The 21,799-nt window shown below is 38.4% G+C and overlaps 1 protein-coding gene across 8 annotated transcripts in view; it reads right to left on the reverse strand.

Annotated features, from left to right (window-relative positions):
- Helz (Helicase with zinc finger) overlaps positions 1-21,799 on the reverse strand; it is a 70,831-nt gene that overhangs the window by 25,435 nt on the left and 23,597 nt on the right. For all 8 annotated transcript variants that reach the window (XR_010954042.1, XR_010954043.1, XM_067792412.1 and 5 more), the window contains one exon: positions 6,229-9,811. Coding sequence is in view for 6 of the 8 variants with exons in the window: in XM_067792412.1 (XP_067648513.1) it covers positions 6,229-9,811 (3,583 nt within the window). In the remaining 2 variants the exon portion in view is untranslated. The remainder of the gene's footprint in view (positions 1-6,228; positions 9,812-21,799) is intronic.

The raw sequence follows: 21,799 nt of genomic DNA on the forward strand, positions 1-21,799 counted from the left end.
GTTTAACTGCAGTATTCTGAAGTGCAACGGGGAAGACGTCGTCACTCCCATTATCCCATTACAGTTTAACTGCAGTATTCTGAAGTGCAACGGTGAAGACGTCCACTCTCGGGGAAAGTGTCGGGTGACTGCACTTGGGTTGAGGGAGGCTGTTGTCGCAATTGCTGTTGTGGCCCCGCAGCAAAAGATTTGTAAAAATAACGGGATCGACGGGATTTGGAATATAGCCCAGAACATCCATTGCAATGTAACCATCTCTTACGTGACACACTGGCAAGAGTGTGACCGCCCTAAAAAGATTATTTTCCGGCACACGCAGCAAAACCATTTCTGGTGCTGGTCCTGGATTCGGTTCGATATCTTTCCTGAGTAGGAGAATATGTCGCAGTCCCGTTGCAAGGATCTGTTGGGAGGATAACAATTTGTGGGAGGGACGCAACAAATTAAATGGGGTTACACTGAAATGACAGCCCTTGGTCAGGAATATTCCCGAGTCGCACCGGTTTATAGAACCGTCTGCCTTGGGAAGGTTGTTTTCTATCTGTTTTTGTTTTAAAGTGAAAGTTACGGGTTTTTACAATACAAGTGACAAGATCCACTACATGCACTATGCGATGGCATTAAAATGCATTCGATCATTTTGATTTGCTTGAAAATAAGCCAATCATTTGCACATGATCGTGAACACTCTTAAGGCCTAAACATATTCGACTTTTTCGTCGTTTTGGGGCTTAAGTTGCGTCAGCAGCTGACTTTGAACCCTCACGTCTCCATTGCCATTGCAACGGCAACGTTACCATTACGCAAAAAGAATTCAAAAGCGTTTGTTTTGTTATCATTGTCAATTAGTTCTTGAAACGTTTTGCTATTCGTGAAAAATCTTCGAAAATCTAAAGGCGTTCAAATGGTATATTAACTTTGGGCCGATGTTTGTAAAGTTGAGAAATATAGAAGATAGACTCACCATTAAATATACCGAATTGATCAGGGCGACGAACTGAGTTGATATAGCCATGTCCGTCTGCCCGTCCGTCCGTCTGTCTGTTTGAACGCAAACTAGTCCCTAAAATTTTGATATTTCTCAATGAAATTTGGCACCCACCGTGGTGTGATGGTAGCGTGCTCCGCCTATCACACCGTATGCCCTGGGTTCAACTCCCGGGCAAAGCAACATCAAAATTTTAGAAATAAGATTTTTCAATTAGAAGAAAATTTTTCTAAGCGGGGTCGCCCCTCGGCAGTGTCTGGCAAGCGCTCCGATTGTATTTCTGCCATGAAAAGCTCTCAGTGAAAACTCATCTGCCTTGCAGATGCCGTTCGGAGTCGGCATAAAACATGTAGGTCCCGTCCGGCCAATTTGTAGGGAAAAATCAAGAGGAGCACGACGCAAATTGGAAGAGAAGCTCGGCCTTAGATCTCTTCGGAGGTTATCGCGCCTTACATTTATTTATTTTATTTGGCACAAGGATGTAGTTTTGTATTATATTAGACATTTGTCGGATCCGATAGGATCGGACCACTATAACATATATCTCCCATACAACCGATCGTTCAGATCAGACGATTTTGGTCATTCCTGCCGCAATTTAGAAAGTATAAACGTGAAACTCGGTGATATACATTCTAGTATATCATAGAAGATATCCTGTAAAAATCACTTTGATCGGAGCTATATATAGTTATATCCCATACAACCGATCGTTCAGATAGAAAGATTTTTGGCCATTTCTCCCTTAATTTAGAAAGTATAAACGTGAAACTCGGTGATATACATTCTAATATATCATAGAAGATATCCTGAAAAAATCACTTTGATCGGAGCTATATATAGTTATATCCCACACAACCGATCGTTCAGATAGAAAGATTTTTGGCCATTTCTCCCTTAATTTAGAAAGTATAAACGTGAAACTCGGTGATATATATTTTAATATATCATAGAATATTTTCTGAAAAAATCACTTTGATCGGAGCAATATATAGTATACATATATCCCATACAACCGATCGTTCAGATAGAAAGATTTTTGGCAATTTCTCCATTAATTTCCAATATAAAAACGTTAAACTTGGTGATATTTATTCTAATATATCATAGAAGATTTCATAAAAAAATCATTTCGATCGGAGCTAAATATAATATATATCCCATACAACCGATCGTTCAGATAGAAAGATTTTTAGCCAATATAAAAACGTTAAACTTGGTGGTATTTATTCTAATATATCATAGAAGATTTCTTGAAAAAATCTCTTTGATCGGAGCTATATGTATATAGTACAATCGATCGTTCAGATAGAAAGATTTTTGCCCATTTCTCCCTTAGTTTCCAATATAAAACGTGAAACTTGGTGATATATATTCTAATATATCATAGAAGATTTCCTGTAAAAATCATTTCGATCGGAGCTATATATAATATATATTCCATACAACCGATCGTTCAGATAAGGGGGTTTTTTGCCATTTTTTTATATTTATCTTAAAATCGTTTAGGTATGTACATCTGTTCACTATATATTTCTTATCTTATACAGCGCATTATTTGGAGATTACGAATGGGATAAGATTATTTTTCAGCCTCATTCATGAAAGGTATGAAGTCTTCGGCACAGCCGAAGACAGTCCCGTCCTTACTTGTTTTATATTCATTTTAAAACAAAATTTTGTTTTTTATTTTTCACAAAGGCAAAAAATTTAAATTTGAGTTTTTCTTTTGCGTTCGTTGTGACAGGGAAGCTTTTAATGTGCGTTATTTCAAAATGACGCGAGCGCCAAAATGACGCATAAGTCGAATGTGTTTGGGTCTTTACTATACGAATACTTTAATAAACTTACGACATAAACCAATTCGCTGTGCAGAAGAATGTCAAATCAAAGGAAATTTTGTTTTGAATCGATTAACTGACATATTAAAGTACAAGGCGCTGTGTGGAAAATAATCAAGAAGAAGCAACCGGCTGTTGGGATAACAACACCTGGTACTGAATTCATCTTGTGTTGTTCCAAGGCGTTGCTTGGAAATTAGCAAGCAGCAATCAGCTGGTGGGATAAAACCACCTTGATTTCAATCATAAAATTTTTTTTCGACAAGAGTTTCACTAGATTTTATACATATGTACATTAGACTGGGTCGAAAAAAAAAGTTGCTAATGTCCGCCCCTAAATTTGAAGATTATGTTGAGAGGGTTTCGGACATTTTTTTAAATTTTTTTGATCCTTCGAAATACAGCCGAAACGGGTTTTTCGTTGTAACTTGGTTATTTGACGTCCAATTTTTAAAATTGATATGTCATTATTTTGGCCTTGAGAAGCTTCACATTTCCGTTTAATGTCCCTTTAAGCTATGAAGTCGTTTTCACATTATTAGGTCAGCTAACAAAATTTTACACTCCCTAAGGTATGTTTTTTTCCTTACCAAACGAAAGTACTTGAAAATTCAAGAAAATGTTGCTTTGAAACCATATTACTAAAATAATAAACAAAGAAGTTATAGCACTTTCAATATTTATTGCAACTGTTATTTTACCTGATTCTTATTATAATTAGACCTGAAACTCATGATATTTTTGGAGCAAAAATTGCAGGGTTTGCATTGAAAAGTTAATAAAGATATGCCAAATATCATGAATAAGGGAAGTCAAAGTAAATAAGTGAGTCAAACCTGTTGTTTCGTATTCATAATAATAACACTATGCGACAAAATCAACTTTTTTTCTGGGTATTGGACAAAACCCATTTTTTCGTAGATATTGAGGCTTAAGTAAACAAAGTACTATCTCCGTTTTTCGAACTTAGCCTCCAAAAAATAGATATCGGCTTACGAAGTTTGAAGTTCGAAATTCTACATTTCGATATTTTAATTAAATTTTTTTGTTAACGCGTTCAGGAAATTGAAAAAGTAAAAATGAGGGCGTGGTCCACTCTGGGCTGGATTCTTTTTTTGAGAAATTTAGTATAACAGCTGTTATACGAGGTGAAAAGTCAGACTCTGACTTCTGAATACAGTCAGACTCTGACTTCTGACTTTTCACCTTTGCTTTTTCAATTTGCTGAACGCGTTAAGAAAAAAATAAAATAAAATTTCGAAATGTAGAATTTCGAACTTCAAACTTCGTAAGCCGATATCTATTTTTTGGGGGCTAAGTTCAAAAAACGGAGATAGTACTTTGTTTACTTAAGCCTCAATCTCTACGAAAAAATGTGTTTTGTCCAATACCCAGAAAAAAAGTTGATTTTGTCGCATAGTGTTATTATTACTCGGCAAAAAAAGAAAAACAAAAAAAAAAAGCTTTATATCAATGGTATTTCATTTCCTCATGTGGAGTTATAACAATAAATAGGAAAAACTTCAAATTTAAAAAAATGGGCGTGGCACCGCCCATTTTATGACTACGCAATTTTCTACCTTTCGGGATCCATAACTCGAAGAAAAATTAACGGATCGTAATAAAATTGGGTACATAAATTTTCCTTATAGCAGGAAATATTTGTAGAAAAAATGGACGATATCGGTTAAAGGCCACGCCCACTTTTATATAAAAGATTTTTAAAAGGGTCGTAGACGAAAATAATAAGCTATATCTTAGCGAAAAAGAGCTTTGTATCAATAGAATTTTACTTTCTAAATTGAATTATAACATTAAATTGCAGAACACTAAAATTTGTTAAAATGGGTGTGGCACCGCCCCTTTTTTGTCTATGCAACTTTCAATGTTTCGTGAGCCATAACTCGAAGAAAAATTTACTTATCGTAACAAAATTGGGTACACATATTTTCCTTATAGCTGGAAATATTTCTAGTAAAAATGGATACGATTGGTTAAGGACCGCGCCCACTTTCATATAAATGACTTTAAAAAGGGTCGTAGGCAAAAATAATAAGTTATATCTTAGCGAAAAATAGTTTTGTACCAATCGTATTTTGTGCCATTATAACAAGAAATGGGAAAAAATTCAAATCTTGAAAAATGGGCGTGGCACTGCCCCTTTCTTACAATGCATTTCCCCACGTTTCTGGAGCCATAACTCGACGAAAAACTTTGTGTTTAACAGGAAATATTTTCAGTAAAAATGGACTAAATCGGTTAAATCGCCTTCTTTTATATACACGATTTTATAAAAGTGCGTAGATGCAGGTAATAAGCTATTTCAAGTAAAGGTTGGACAATTTCGTTAATAAATAAAAAAAAAAAATGTAAGGCGCGATAACCTCGGAAGAGATCTAAGGCCGAGCTTCTCTTCCAATTTGCGTCGTGCTCCTCTTGATTTTCCCTACAAATTGGCCGGACGGGACCTACATGTTTTATGCCGACTCCGAACGGCATCTGCAAGGCAGATGTGTTTTCACTGAGAGCTTTTCATGGCAGAAATACACCCGGAGCGCTTGCCAAACACTGCCGAGGGGCGACCCCGCTTAGACAAATTTTCTTCTAATTTAAAAACCTTATTTCTAAAATTTTGATGTTGCTTTGCCCGGGATGCGAACTCAGGGCATACGGTGTGGTTTCGTTAATAACCCTGCCCTTTTTTTGTAATAACGCTTTTTAGTACAATGGCACTTGTGTGTTTATGTTTATTGTTCTGTTATATCTTTATTTTAAAATAAACAGTAGGGAAATCCCCATATCTGAAGGAAAACTGCATTATTACCCGCTCAAGGTGGTGTTAGCCTCTGTATCCTTTTTACTTCTTTTAAACGAAAATTAGTTCAGAATAGAACCATACGATATGTATTATTGCACAGCCTTGTAACACTATTAAGCACACAAAACAAACAAGAACAGCATTTCAAGTGTACAGCTGGGTATGTAATGTTCGGTTTCACCCGAACTTAGACTTCCTTACTTGTTTGTTTTGTTATAGTTTAATTTATGGAATAGCAATTTGGAGCTTCGAATGTCCACAACTATGTTTTGGTGCCTAACTTAGAAAAATAAAGGAATCATTGTTCGGTCCTTTAAAAATAAATATCGGTGCTTTAGCGGGAAATAAGATGTTTACATACATTCAAAGTACAGACGGACTGACCTAAATCTACTCGATGCATTTGTTAATGGGTCTACAGAGTATTCGTATGCTTAAAGATATTGAAGTGGACCAAATTAAAAATACAATATCATTTTTATGTAAGTTAAAACCCTTAATTAAACGTAAAAATACTGAATTTTCATTCGTACTGAAATCAATATAAAATAATAAAATGTTAATCAAAAAGGTTTACTCACTTCCGCCTAAGAAATTACCACCCAATGGTTGCTGCTGTTGCGCCGTTTGACCGTGCATATGCTGTTGTTGTTGGTGCTGCTGGTGTTGCATAGGCGCAAACATCGGACCCTTTTGTATATTGTTTAACAATGGCTGCTGCAAAGCTGAGACCAAAATATTGCCACTACCCAAATCACCAGAGCCACCACCTAAACCCGGGAACAGTTTCATTTGTTGTTGCGACTGTGATGTATCGAGATGAGCACCCAATCCACCCGTTGCCGATGAGGTGGTGCTAACCAAAGACGATGTTGATGTGCTGGATGCAAGTAAAAAATCACCGCCATTTATAAGACTGTTGCTATTAGCTCCGCGATTGCCTGTATTGCTGAAGAGGTTACGTAATATCGGTTGCGTATTGTTACCACCATTTAAGAGCGTATTGAAAGCCAAATCAATTTGCTGATTGAAATTTATGCCATCCAGCGGAGGCGTTTCATCCGTGGGCGGTGGCAATAAGGAAGGTGGTGGGGGCTGTGTTGGTCCTTGTTGATTACCTAAAGCAGCGGATGCCAATGGATTCAATGGATAAGAATGATGTATATTGCCACTACCGATTAGATTATTGCGCTGTTGTTGCTGCTGCTGTTGCATTTGTGCTTGCGGTCCTACTCCACCACCACCACCACCACCAGCGGCGCCGTTAGTGCCCATTAAAGCAGGTAGCATATATTGTTGCATAAGATCTCGAGGCAGCAATTGATTAACATTCACATGGGGAGGCGGTGGAGGAGGTGGCTGCATAGGTGGCCCACGTGCATTCAATTGTTGTTGAGCATGCTGTTGTTGTTGTTGTTGATTCAGCATATTTAATACTTGTCCCAAACCTTCGGTGAACTTGTGAACTGCTTCTTGCCCATGTGTTTCAAGCAACTTCAGGCACCACTTATACTGTGAATCTTTGGATTCGAATGCCATATCGTAGATGGTCATATTGGGTGGCAGTAGCGCAGCATATTCCTGCGGTTGTGGGAAGCGACCTGCTGAAGGCGATTGTTGTTTGTTATTACCTGGTGGTGCTGGCGGCTGCAATGTGCCCGGCGGCGGGAAGAGATTATTAACACCCCCACTGCCTCCTCCACTTCCGCTGCTGACTCCTAAATTCAGTTGCGGCATATGTACATTATTGAGAAACTGAAATTCCTTGTTATCTTTACTCAGTGCTGAGATATTATTTACGCCACCGCCAAAGAAATTAGCTGTAGATTGAGGCGCGCCCGTTTGACCGCCGGTGCCACTTTGTGGTGCGCGCTGCATGTACGGATCGAGTGGGCTTATAGGTCCGTTGGGCATTCCGCCACCTAAATTGCGTTGATTCATTAGCTGTAATTGATTAGGCGGCGGCGGTGGCGCATTACCTCCAACATACGCTCCAAATGTGCCATGCGGTGGCGGTTGTTGCTGTTGTGGGGCGACTGGTGCAGTATGTGGTCCATAGCCCTTTTTTGGCATATAGTTACCCATATCATTTGAATTTGCTCGTAGTTGTTGTGCATTGGGTGGTGGTGGGGGTTGTAAAGGAACGCTGCCACCACGCATTCCGGCACTCGTTTGCTGTTGTTGTTGCGCGTTTGGTGGCGGGGGACCAAGAGGTGGGCGCACTCCACCACTGCCACCCCCTACACTATTTGCTGGTGGTTGTGGAGGCATTTGTTGTTGTTTGTTGGGCAGCGCGCTCCATGGGTTCGACTGCGGTGGCGGTCCCCAAAGGTTTGCGTTGGGATTTTGCGATTGTTGCAGAGCGCCCGGTGGTGGTGGATAATTGCCACCAGCGCCACTACCACCACCCGGTGGGCCACGTAGTTGTTGCTGTGCTTGCTGCCATGGCATATACTGCGCAGCGAATTGTGATGGCGCACCACCAGTACCAGGCGGTGGTGGAGGTTGTCCTAAATGTACGGCCGACGGTGGCGGCGGTGGACCACGCATATTATACTGCTGTCCCATTGCTCCTGGCGGTGGTCCTGGACCCGGTTGTTGTGGTCCACCTGGCGGATGTGGTCCTAACGCTCGCATATTCATATGATTAGGTCCATGTGTAGGACCAGGAAAATGATGTCCACCGCCGCCGCCTTTTCCAGAAACCATACTTTGGTTCATCATAGCTGCAGCTGCGGCTGCTGCATTGTAAGCTGCTGCAGCTGCTGGATGTTGGGCATACATTTGCATTTGCATTTGTTGTTGATGATTGGCAGCGGCTGCCATGGCGGCATGATGTTGCATTTGCGCACCACCTTGCTGTCCAGCTGTTGCAGCAGCCGCCAACATTCCAGCGGCGTGAGGCGGTAATGGCCCACCTGGATGATGCGGTCCTACGCCGGGGTGAGGTCCACCGTGATGATTGTTTGCATTACCACCGGCTGCACCCATTAAATACATAGCTGTTTGGTCGCGTAAATACGCCTCTGGTTGCATGGCGCGCGGTATAAATTCTGGTGCCAACGGATTTAACACATAGCCGCGCTTAAGTTCCACACCATCCAATTGTGAACGCAAGTATGACCAAGTGATGCCAAACAACGATTTATTTTCGTCACATATTTCAATGAAGCGTTCCCATACCTTGCGACAGCGTCCGATTGAACAAAGCGCCACTGGGTCACCAACCACAGCTACTAAACTCTGTGCGCGCGTAATCGCTGTATTTAGCAATTTGGAGTTACTTAAAAAACCAAAATCGGCATCTTCGCCTGGTGCACCTCCAGGCGCACCCATACCATGTTGCATCATTCCACCGGGTCCCAGCATGGCGTTCATCATTTGCGGCAAGCAAGTTGCACGCGTGCGCACAGTCGACAGAAACACAGCACGAAATTGTTTACCTTGTACATTGAGCACTCGCTCCACCGAAATTCCGCCCATACGACGTTTGCGTAACTCCGAACGTATACGAAATACTTGGTCAGCGTATGGTGTCATTATACCGATGCTGGCATCGTTAACTTTACCCCAAGAAATTGGCCATTTACGTCGCAGTTCGGATACACGTTCCACCACCTCGTACACTTCGGCGTTATTATAAAATGCTGTAGAATTCTTATCTTGTACATCTTCACCGCGCGTCGTGAAAAAGGTAAGCGGATAGAAGCGTTCATGACGTGGCTGTTTGCCAGAAGCAATCAATTTTTGCTCGTAAAACAATTCGGATGTAAATTTTATAATCGCTTCATGTGCGCGATAGTTTTCACAAAGTAATATTTTACAGGGAAAGTTCGAGGGATAATGATCGTAAAGACGTTCCAGCAGTGATATATGTAATTTGCGTTCCTTTGCAAAGGCGGAAAATAACTCAGGGCTCATTTGCATATGATCACCAGCTAGGACGATGCGTGTACTATCATTAGCCAATGCAAGTGGCATAATTGCTTCACATTCCATAGCCTGTGCAGCTTCGTCGAGAAAGATGTGTGTGAAATAACCCTTGGGTAGACCGAGATTAGCCAACTCCATTGAGATACTTAATGTGACTACAACGATTCGATGTTTTTTGATGTCCTCAACTGTAGGACGCCGAAAATTGCCAGCGCCATCCGTTATACAGTACTGCAAGATAGGAGTTAAGATATTAAATCTTTATAGAAAATTATATAGTTGTTTATTTATAATGTAAAACAAAAACGTATATTGCAAAATTGATAAATGTTAAGTTTATCGCAAACTGGATCAAAAGCCTCCTCCTTGTGTCAAATATCGGGTTCCGTTTGTTTTGCTATAAGATGCAAAAATAGTCTTATGTTCATAACTTTTTTTATATTGACTGACTCGGTAGTAAAACACTTAAGCCCGCTTGCAGAACGGCAGGTTATTTTTTTAGCTCAGTTAATTTAAAAAATTTGTCAAAAAAACATATAACTCCTCATGGCAGGTTAACTCTGAGTAAAAAATTTAACTCGCCGTTCTGCAAGTAGACCCACTCGCTAGCGTCGAACGCTTTTATTTAATTGTCTGATCAACGCCCTAGATTGATGAGGAGTGTGATGACTAGTACCTAGGACCTACCTAATTATTTTCTAGCTTTTAGTATTATTATTACTTAATGTAATTATTGTTTTCAATGAAACCGTTTAACTAAACATTTTTTTTTAATTATTTTATTCTCAAGTTTTTAGTCTTTATTTAATTGCCTATTATTTCTCATTCTATTTAGTTCATTTAGTGACTCATTATTACAAAGACTCTTTCCTGACAATTTGTTACAATCTAAGTCCTCAATACACAATCCTTCCAAAGACTTTACTCGACTATGCGCCACGTATGCTTGTCCCTCCTCTAACTCCAAAGTATTTTGATGTCACTTCTACCGGACTGTATGTTTCAAGTATGAGCCAAATCGGGCATCATAGGTCGCTTTCTATTCATGTATGTATGTGTTATGTGTTCCAAATATGAGCCAAATCTGAGCACAAATACGGTTTTTTGAATACCTTGATCCTTGCGCCACCTGGCTGCGATTTTTTTCATAAGTCGCTTTCTATTCATGTTTGTATTATGTGTTCCAAATATGAGCCAAATCTGAGCACAAATGCAATTTTTTTGAATACCTCGATCCTTGCGCCACCCAGCGGCGATTTTTTTCACAGGTCGTTTTCTATTCATGTATGTATTATGTGTTCCAAATATGAACCAAATCGGACCACATATACGATTTTTTGGAATATTTTGATCCATACGCCACCTATCGGAGTTTTTTTCTTAGTATTGCATTGCCATCGTGTTCTGAACTATATTCCAAGTTTCAAGCTTGTAGCTTATCGGGAAGTTACTTAAATTTTAATTACAAAATTCGTAAACAACGGTTGGCCGCTACACAGAGTCAAGCTAAATAAAACCGTTTAAAAATCGTCTAAAAAAAAAAAGGGGCACGAAGAGTGTCTACATTGTTGTTTTGTTGGACGTATAGCGCGAGAATCAGCAAATTTAAGCAAATTTTAAATTCAAAGTGTTCACAAACAAAAAAAACATGTTGCAGCTACAAATATTTTTGTTGAATTTTTCGCTGGTTGTTGAAAAATATCTGTTTGAGATTCCAAGGGTGATTGTATGTGTTCATAAAAAAAAGGAAATGCAAGGCGCGATATACCTCGGAAGAAAATTCAGGCGAAGCTTCTCTTCCAATTTGTGTCATGTACGCTTGGAAAAAAATGTTTCTCATTGAAAAAACTTGGTTATAAATTACTGATGTTTCTCTGCCCCGGGCTTGAATCCGTGGCGGAGCACGCTACCATGACACCACGGCAGCCGCCACGCATATGGTCTCACTGCAGAAAATAGCCATCATCCAGTGAGCTTTCTAGCTCTGTATCACGCTCAATTCTAACGGGAATGCTCTGGATCATTGGGAGACTTGAGAAGCAGAGGTCGTGATATTTTTGTACACATGCGTTGCGATAGGCAGATGTCGCCGCTGTGTCTTATTTTACTCACACGGCTAAAGGTCAAGCAGCCACATCTATTTTTGGAAAAGTAGGTTTATTAAAGGCATCGTTGCCAAACTAAAGACAAAACTCACAAATTGAACCAGACTTTTCTATCTGGATTTATCGGGCTCACATCGTTGTTGTTGCATTTACATGCAAAATTATTTATCTGACTCAGTATCTTTGCGACGGGATGATGGCTAATTATTATTGTAACGAATTTAGGGAAATTCCGCTTATTTGCAACCTTCTGATAACGTTCGTATCGCTGAACCATCGAATAAATAACTCCAATATTCTGTATAATTTTGTTACGAAAAGCATCGGTCTCAACGTGCTTCAACTGTTTGAACCTCGGATCAAGACAACTCGCCATATGTGCAATAACGATATTTTCCAGAGATGGATCCTCAATGTATTGAAAAAAAAATGTCTTCTCAAGTCTGCAGCTACTTTTTCTTTGAATATTTTGTGATTTTAGTATCAGTGTTTTTATATTTCAGATGCTTATTAATAATTTTATGAATGATGGGTTTCACTTTAGAAATTGTAATCTCGCTGTCACTGCTAAGCGCATTTGTCGCAATTTCGAAAGCGGTGAGTAAATCTATTAGAACATTAACTGCATCCCAGTCACTGCCCGAAATTGCGATATTTTGAGCGGCCTTGTTGTTGAAAATTGAACGATCTGCAATTACTGTAAGAATAGAAGATCTAAGCTCTTTTTTAACTCTTTCCAACATAAAAAGAACTGAATTCCATCTAGTTGGACAACTTTGTATTAGTTTTTTAACTGTCTTTTCAGTTTTATTAAATGTTCCTCGAGAGCATATGTACGTTTACTCGAATGATTGAAACTCATCACCAGTTTGAAACCTTTTAGATGACCCCACGACATTCCGGTAGCTTCATTTCTAAATTAACACTCAGTTGAAGTGTATGTGCACTGCATGGATGACTGGTTGTCAGGGCTCAAACCACGGACAGCATTTGCGTCCATACCATTCTCTTGAAGATGGAAAACTCGATAGTGGCTCCAAAGACTTGATGTCGATCATTTGTTTTGCAGCGTTTTTTCACAATATAAACAAATGGCACTGTTATTATTTTCACTTGTTTGTAAGATTGTAGCTTTTAATTTTTGACGTTAATTTAATAATCTACAAACATATTCTGTGAATAATTTTTCGATGTTTGCTTCGTTCAATTCTGATATGCAGATATTCAACTTTTATATTCCAGTATCCGGACATACGGATATGCGGATTTTCCGTTTACGTATCCGGATATCCGAACAGCGGATATCCGGATTTTCCATTTATGAATTCGGATAGCCGGATTTTTTGCTTAGCTATCCGGTTATTCGAATATCCGGTTTATCCGGATAGTTGAAAAATCCGAATGCAGTTCACAGCCCTAGTCACAACTAATAGCGTGTTTAAATCAAAACTGATCAGTCATGCCTCAGCTTGCGCTGCTTTTATACCATCAGTTTCCTCGTTGACCCATTTCTCCTAAGGTCTAGTAATTTCGCGAATTTCATGCTTGGTTACCAGCCATATACATGTATATTTGTAGTTTGTAGCCATATGCGTGTGTATATGTGAGTACTACTTCGGCTGATGATTACATGTGTTTGTATCTATTCGTTGCCTTGTATGTATGTGTGTAAATGATGATTGATTTGTTTAGAGTGGCAGCTTGCTTTATTATTGTTGTATCTTTATTTACTTAGTATCAGCTTCGTGATGCTCATATTCGTCACATTATTATTCTCTCTAGCTAGCACTTGAATAAGTGTATTTATATGAATTATTAAAAGGCATCTTTCGCGTTCATTTCATTATTAGACACGTTGGTCCAAAAGAAAATGTCTCCATAATACTAGCCTCTTCTTCGAATACTAGAAACATCCATATCTCCTCGCCACATATCAGGGCAGGTATCATAAAATTATATCATCGCTGCTTTAGGTCTCTTTTCCAAAATTAATTTAATAAAATCTCAAGTAGGATTCATCTTGTCCGAAACCTAGTTTCGTTTCCAATGACTCAGAAAATCATTCTTATAGGCTGACGATTTTACGCGGGCACTTTGAATGTTAAGTTCCTATACGATGACCGAAATAAAAAATTAAGTTTGAATTTTGCATCCATTCATCCGCCTACCCGTCCTGTTAGGCATTCTCACATGCACCTTTGTAATAACTTTCATTTAAATGAAGGTATGTATTGTAATGAAGTTTGGTATACTGCTTCTTTGGACAAAGAGTAATGTTCCCAAAAAATAGGGGTTGCAATTGGAAAACAATCACGTCCCCTTTTTATACTCAGCCTAGCAGAGCTCACAGAATATATTAATTTTGTTCGCATAACGGTACCCCGCACAGTGGGCTGGATTTGGCTTTCAGTGGACTTGGGGAAATGAAAAAAATATTAGTTAATAACGCAAAAACTTTGATGGGGATCGATTTTAAGTCTCATTACAAGACGTTTTTATATATGAGTATTTTTTCATAAAGTCTTAAACAAAAAAGTTACAGCAAATAAAAAAAATTTTATGTATGGGAAAAATCACATTTTTACCATTAACTCATTTTCCTCACATTTCCTCAAAACTTCATTAATTTATTTATATAGTTAGGATTATATACTATGCAATGTTATAGAGGCGGTAGTTTTAATGTCAACGAAAAATCGTCTAGCGGTATTTACATCATTCGTTGTACCGTGCCCTTGCTTTACCACGTCTACCAATAAATCAGGCTGAATAGTAAACATGATTTTAGTGAAGCCAAAATTGCTGGAAATTGGAAAAAATACCTAGATGTACACAAGGCCGGGTCGATTTGTGGGGAGGCAAAAAAATCGCCCATTGCTCTGTGAAAATCATATTCTAGGGATCAAAATAAGAAACTTTGCCGAAGGAGCTATACCTCTAAAACGAATTCTGATGTCCCGGGTCGTAGAGGCAAATTTTGAAAAATCCCACTTTGAAATGCTTATGTTTTTTCTTTTTGGAGTTTATATTTCTCTTTAGAAATTTATTTAGTCAGAACATATGTAAATGAAAAAATGAATTTCACTTAGTAATAGAAAAGAAATTAAAAAAAAAATATTAGAAATTAGCGTTTTTACAACCCCCTTTTAAAACCAAGGCATCACTGTGATGCATTTGCATGTCGTAAAATTGCTTGTGTTGTTATTTTAAGCCACCACAAGACACAGCAGGTAGAATTGAAATTTCCCCTACCCAAAAGTTCGACCCAAAGGGGGGACATCAGAATTCGTTTTAGAGGTATGGTTCCTTCGGCAAAGTTTCTTATTTTGATCCCTCGAATACGATTTTCACAGAGCAATGAGCGATTTTTAAATCGACCCGCCACGACCCGTACACATATGCTCGTTAGAGTATGTCGATATGAAACCCGGTTACTAAAAGTGTCAACTTTTTGAAATTAGGTTTTACGAAAAAATGTTATATAACAATAAATTATGGAAAAAGATCACAGAATACGAAAATGTACATTTAAAGTCCTAAGTCCCAAATTTTCAATTTCGTTCCACTGTGCCCCGTAACAGCATAAGCTAATCGAGATAGATATAGACTTCTATACATCTAAATGATCTGGGCGAAAAAAGAAATTCAATTAGCCATGTCCGTCCGTCTGTTAGTACGTCTGTCCGTAAACACGATAACTTGAGTAAATTTTGAGGTATCTTAATGAAATTTGGTGTGTAAGTTCCTGGGCACTCATCTCAGATCGCTATTTAAAATGAATAAAATCGGACTATAACCACGCCCACTTTTTCAATATCGAAAATTTCGAAAAACCGAAAAAGTGCGATAATTCATTACCAAAGACGGATAAAGCGATGAAACTTGGTAGGTGCGTTGACCTTATGACGCAGAATAGAAAATTAGTAAAATTTTGGACAGTGGGCGTGGCACCGCCCACTTTTAAAAGAAGGTAATTTAAAAGTTTTGCAAGCTGTAATTTTGGCAGCTGAGTATGTAATGTTCGGTTACACCCGAACTTAGCCTTCCTTGCTTGTTTTGTATCAAATATCCTTCTATTACATAAAAAAGTTTATTTCCTTCCGGGAATATTTTATTTCAGTGGTAGGATCTTTCTATAGTATGTACTGTTTTTTTTTTAATTTATAGAAAGAAGTGGGTAAAGGAAAGGAGAGGAAAAGAGAGGAAAAGAAAGGAAAGGAAAGCAAAGGGCCCCACTGGAGATAGCCAAGCTATCGGAAGATGGGATGGGGGTTGGCGAGTGAAGCGAGAAAGGGGCAAAGCTCCCTAGTTTCCTATAAATAAAATTCTTCGATATTTCAGCAGCAAAAAGAGCTTTTCTATTTAAACCTGTCACACTTACATCTTGGGTAGAGCTGACTCGATCTGCATAACAAATTAAAAAAATCGGCGTGGCGTGTATCTCTTTGGTATAGGGAAAATATTGTTCAGGACATTTAAAAAGATAGCCTGTGCAAATTTCAACTTTTAGTTTAAATACTGAGAGGTGCCTAAGCGCAGCTTTAGCTTTTTTCAAGTTTTTATAAAAAGGGTACCAAAACTCTCTAGCTTTAGATATTCTTATAGGAAATTGAAGGGTCAAAGCAGGTCCGAACAGTTTTTTTTCTAACTTGACTGGTTTACTAGTTATTGGAGGTTAAAGCTAAACCTCAGATTGTATGCGATTCACATTAAAATTAAAAGCTGAAATGTTTACAGTCTTTCTTTTCAGATGTCTCAACAAAATTTTTACCGTAACAAAAGGTGGAAGTAGAATCCCTCTCCCCCCAAAAAAAAGTCTGGAAACTCGGTTTAAAACCACACCCAATATATGTATAAAATAAAAAAACACGCATAGCGAAAATATACATGTAAATATGTATAAGAACGGAGTACTTTTTAAGGCCCGACTTAAGGTGATTTTTCAGGACTGTTTTTTCTTTTAAGCAGGAAGACGCATACCAAATTTCATCACTTAAGTTTTAACGCTGCTCGAGATATCCCTAGGACGTGGCGAAGCTTTTCTAAAATATTTGCGCTGCATTACCAGGCGTTGCCGCGCCCACTTGTTTAATAAGTATTTTTAATCGTCCTTCCGAGATAGTGCCTTTAAAATTGTTTGCATTGTATCTTTATAATTTACGAAGATATTACGTAAGACCACGTTTACACATTTCCTAATCTATAATAAATTCACAATAAATAACCTAGGCGTTCACCTACATATGTCCCAACCCTAGGAACTAGATAAGTAGCTGTCAAATTTTCACGTTTGTTTTATTTCGTGCTTCCATTTAGAGGCGACCGCCGGCCGCCGTGGTATAATGTTAGCGTGCTCCGCTTAGCACACCGACGATCCTGGGTTCACGCCCCGGGCACAGCAACATCAAAATTCTAGAAAAGTGTTTTCAATTAGAAAACATTTTTTTCTAACGGTGTCGCCGCACGGCAGTGTTTAGAAAGCACTCCGAGTGTACTTCTGCCATGAAAAGCGCTCAGTGAAAACTCATCTGCCTTGCAGATGCCGTTCGGAGCCGGCATAAAACAAGTAGTACCCGTCCCGCCAATTTGTAAGAAAAATTAAAAGTAGCACGACGCAAATTGGTAGAGAAGCTCAGCCTAAAATCTCTTCGGAGGTTATCGCGCCTTAATTTATTTATTTTATTTATATAAAAAAAAAAAAACGATTAGAAGTTAAGTACAAAAATGAAGATAATCTCGTTATATGTAAACTAAGTCTGAGATGTGTCTAAAAAAACGTTTTTAATTGGTATAAAAAACAAACATTTGTCGTAACTTTATCCACTGGACATTATCTTTAAATTAAGAAGGCAAATACCAAATTTTATCACTATATCTCTAAACGTTTTCAAGATATCGCTACCGTAAGCCGATTTGAACCTTTTTTAATAAGTCGGCCTTGCCACCTTAATTTAACAGACGGAGTGAGCTCTACACAGAGAACAAGTTCGCAAAATTTGAAGAGAATAGCTCTTTATACTACTGAAATATCAAGGAACTATTTTATAGGAAATATTTGATACATAAAAAGGGGACGTGGTTATATTCCGATGACACCCGTTTTTTGTAGGAACATTATTAATTATTAAAATAAGCAGCGTGCCAAATTTCATGACGACACCTTTATTCAAATGAAAATTATTGCAAAAATACAGGTGAGGATGACTTTATGTTTCGTCTCAATACATGAGTTAACACAATAAACGTTGCAATAACAAAATTATTGCATCACAGCAATATCAAGTGACAATGCGAACATTTAACCTGATTGTCTCCCATGGGCAAACGACACCACACGTGCTACCAAAATATGATGACGCTGCTACAACAAACCCGGCAAATATTGCCAGCACATGCAAGTGCAACGTGACCTTACAAACATACAAATGTAGAATTAGCCGTAAAGTAGAATTAAGAATAATTGTAAAATCAGTTCTAATTTGAACGTGAACGAATAAAGTCGGACTTCGTGTCCACAAAAAATATATTTTTTTAAGGATTTAATGTAGTAAAACCCTAACTGGCGCCCGAGCGGTAATAATCGGGTGAAAACGCGCAATAAAATCGTTGTGGCAAAGACACCTCAAGCAGCTGCAAGCCACCGTGAGTTTAATCGGAAATCAGTTAAAGTGCTTAATCAACCGATAAAAAAAACAAGCGCCAACCCGGAACGATCGCGCCAACCCGATAAAGGACCAAGTGCAGGAAAAGAGGCCCCCCAGTAGCGAAATCAAAAAGGAAATACACAGATATTAGCCACCTGCCCAGAAGACGGGGATGTTCCTGATTATAGCGTAAGGAAATTAGAATTTTAAGGAAAACCTGTGAATCAAGTGAAAATTTTTAAAGAAAAGTGAAAATAAGAAAGAAAATTAATTTAAAGAAAATTTAATAGTATAAAAATATTTAAAACAAGTAATTTTATAGGAAAATCCATGAATTAAGCGGAAATTGTTTTAAAGGAAAGTGGAAATAAGAAAAGAAAATTTATTTAAAGAAAATTTAATAGTATAAAAATATTTAAAACAAGTAATTTTATAGGAAAATCTATGAATTAAGCGGAAATTTTTTTTAAAGAAAAGTGAAAGTAAGAAAAGAAAATTAATTTAAAGGAAATTTAATAGGAAAAAATCTTAAGTGAGATAATTTTTAAAGAAAAGTGAATTTAGAAAAGAAACTAATTTAGAGAAAATTTAATAGTATAAGAACATTCAAAATAGGAAAACAAAACTAACAGTAGGACATAGGATAGGATTTAACAATCAAATTCTAAACTACAATACTAGGTTGTGCGAAAAAAAAAGGAAAAAATCTGCGATTCGCCACCCATAATATAAAAATATTATTATTATATTGACGTTAATTTAGGAAAAGCTAAGAAATAAACAATAGCAACAAATAGCCATTAACAAAAGTACAAACGCTCATAAAACTATCCGACCAAGTGTGCTGAACCCCCAAGCTAATCAAGCTCCCCAACCCGCCCAACGCTTACCTCAAACATCAAATAGCCAAAGCAACTCCACTACCGAATTAGAAGCCCTAATTACTTCAGTTGTCACTAGAATACTTAGGAACAAAGGACGACAACATTTCCAAGCCCTACTTAACCCCAACGCCGACTTAACCAACGCTACTGAACTATTAGACCAGAGCTCAGACATAGTACGCAGTATCCGAGATTTCAACGGAAACCCAGGTGAATACAGTTCCTGGAAGAAAAGCGTCGATAGGGTCTTAAAAATTTACGATTCATTAAGAGGAACCCCTAAATATTTTGCCATTCTATCCGTTATTAGAAATAAAATTGTCGGCAGTGCAGACATTGCCTTAGAATCATACAGTACGCCCCTTGACTGGAAAGCAATTTCCAGATGTTTATCACTACACTATGCGGATAAGAGAGATGTTACCATTCTCGAATGCCAACTCACATCCTTGTTGCAAGGAAATTGTACGATCCAAAGATTCTACCAAAACGTTTACACTCACCTGTCCTTAATACTAAACAAATTAACAAGTCTGAAAATGAGCCAGGAGTCACTCTCGCTCCTTACACAGACTTATAGGCACAAAGCCCTTGACACATTTATTAGAGGCTTAAAAGGCGATATTCCCCGACTCCTAGGGATGAAAGAGCCCGAGGATCTCCCACAAGCCCTACACTTATGTCTCAAACTCGAAAACCAAGCTGCCCGTAGCAGCTATTCCTTTACACAACCAAGCACGACTCGAAAAGCCAATCCCATTATCACACCTCCACTGCCACCAAGGAACCCGCAGTACAAACCTCAACCATTCTATCCGCAACTCTCGTATATCCCAGGACCGCACATGCAACCTCGACACCAACATTTGCCCCAATATTACCAACAAGTCACCCAACCAAACAACCAACTTCAACAACCTTGGCAAAACTATCGCCAAACCCAACCACCTAGACCAACGGCTCCGAAGCCGCAACCTCGTCCAGAGCCTATGGACATCGATCGCTCCACCCAGTCGAGAGCACTAAACTACATGAATAGGCCAAATTTCAATAAACCAGTCGAAAAAAGGACGTCAAACCTTTCGCAACAAATTCCACTTAAACAGCAACGGAATTTTCACATAGACACAGCCGCACAAGATGAACAATATTACCAGGAAGACCAGCACCATCACCAAAACTGGACGGAATACGAGAGATACGTGGCCAATGCAGAGCACGAAGATTTACTCCAAGAACACCCTGACGATAATCAAACAGATTATATTGACGTTAATTTCTTAGGATGAAGAGTTCCTCGTTACCCTACGTTGAGTTTAGAACGAGGAACGGGAAAATTCTTAAAATATTAATAGACACCGGTTCAAGTAAAAACTATATACAACCTCAATTTGTCTCGAAACCCATCCCCAACGAAAAACCCTTTTTCGCAAATTCAATAGCGGGTCAAATTAAGATCACCCACCACACAATAATAAATCTTTTTGGAAAAGATAATGCAAATTTAAAACTTTTTTTTTTTGCCAGAATTAAAATCCTTTGACGGGATCATCGGCAACGATAGTCTCAAAGATCTCCATGCAACCATTAAAGTTCGTGATGATATAATCAAGTTCGGTAATGGTAAAGAAGTTAAAATTAAACAAATGCTTTCCCCTGCCGTAAACAAAATTGAAGTTAGGACCGAACATATGACACCCTCTCAAAAATTTTATATGCAACAACTTGTAAAATTATTTACTGAGCCAAACGACAAGCTAACCTACACCACTACGGTAGTAGGCGAAATAAAGACGTCTTCCGACACGCCCGTATACACTAGATATTACCTATACCCTGTTGGAATGAGAGAATTTGTCACCAACGAAATTCAATGCTTACTTAATGATGGCATAATAAGGCCATCGCGTTCCTCATACAACTCACCTGTATGGGTAGTCCCAAAAAAACTAGATGCCTCGTAATCGACTACAGGAAATTGAACAACGTAACTGTGGCCGATAGGTATCCAATTCCCGAGATTAACGAAATAATTGCGCAACTAGGAAATAATAAATACTTTTCCGTACTGGACTTAAAAAGCGGATTCCATCAGATACCTTTAAAGGAATCTGACATCGAAAAAACAGCATTTTCTGTCAACAATGGCAAGTATTAGTTTACACGACTCCCTTTTGGGCTGAAAAACGCGCCATCCATATTTCAAAGGGCCTTAGATGACATTCTAAGGATATACATAGGTAAAACCTGTTATGTCTATATCGACGACATAATAGTTTTCGGCGACAATGAAGAAAACCACCTCCAAAATATCGAACAAATATTTCATACTCTACAAGAAGCGAATATGAAGGTACAATTAGATAAATGTGAATTCTTTCGAAAAGAAGTATAATTCTTAGGATTCATTATTTCACCTGACGGCATCAGAACCAACCCTTCAAAAGTCGAAGCAATTCAAAAATTCCCATGTCCAAAAACTTTGAAAGATTTAAGATCTTTCCTTGGACTATCCGGATACTACCGCCGCTTTATCAGGAATTACGCTAAGTTAGCGAAACGCCTGACCGCGCTTTTAAGAGGGGA

The sequence above is a fragment of the Eurosta solidaginis genome, chromosome 5 (genome assembly GCF_040869045.1).
Source record: "Eurosta solidaginis isolate ZX-2024a chromosome 5, ASM4086904v1, whole genome shotgun sequence".
Classification (NCBI taxonomy): Eukaryota; Metazoa; Arthropoda; class Insecta; order Diptera; family Tephritidae; genus Eurosta; species Eurosta solidaginis.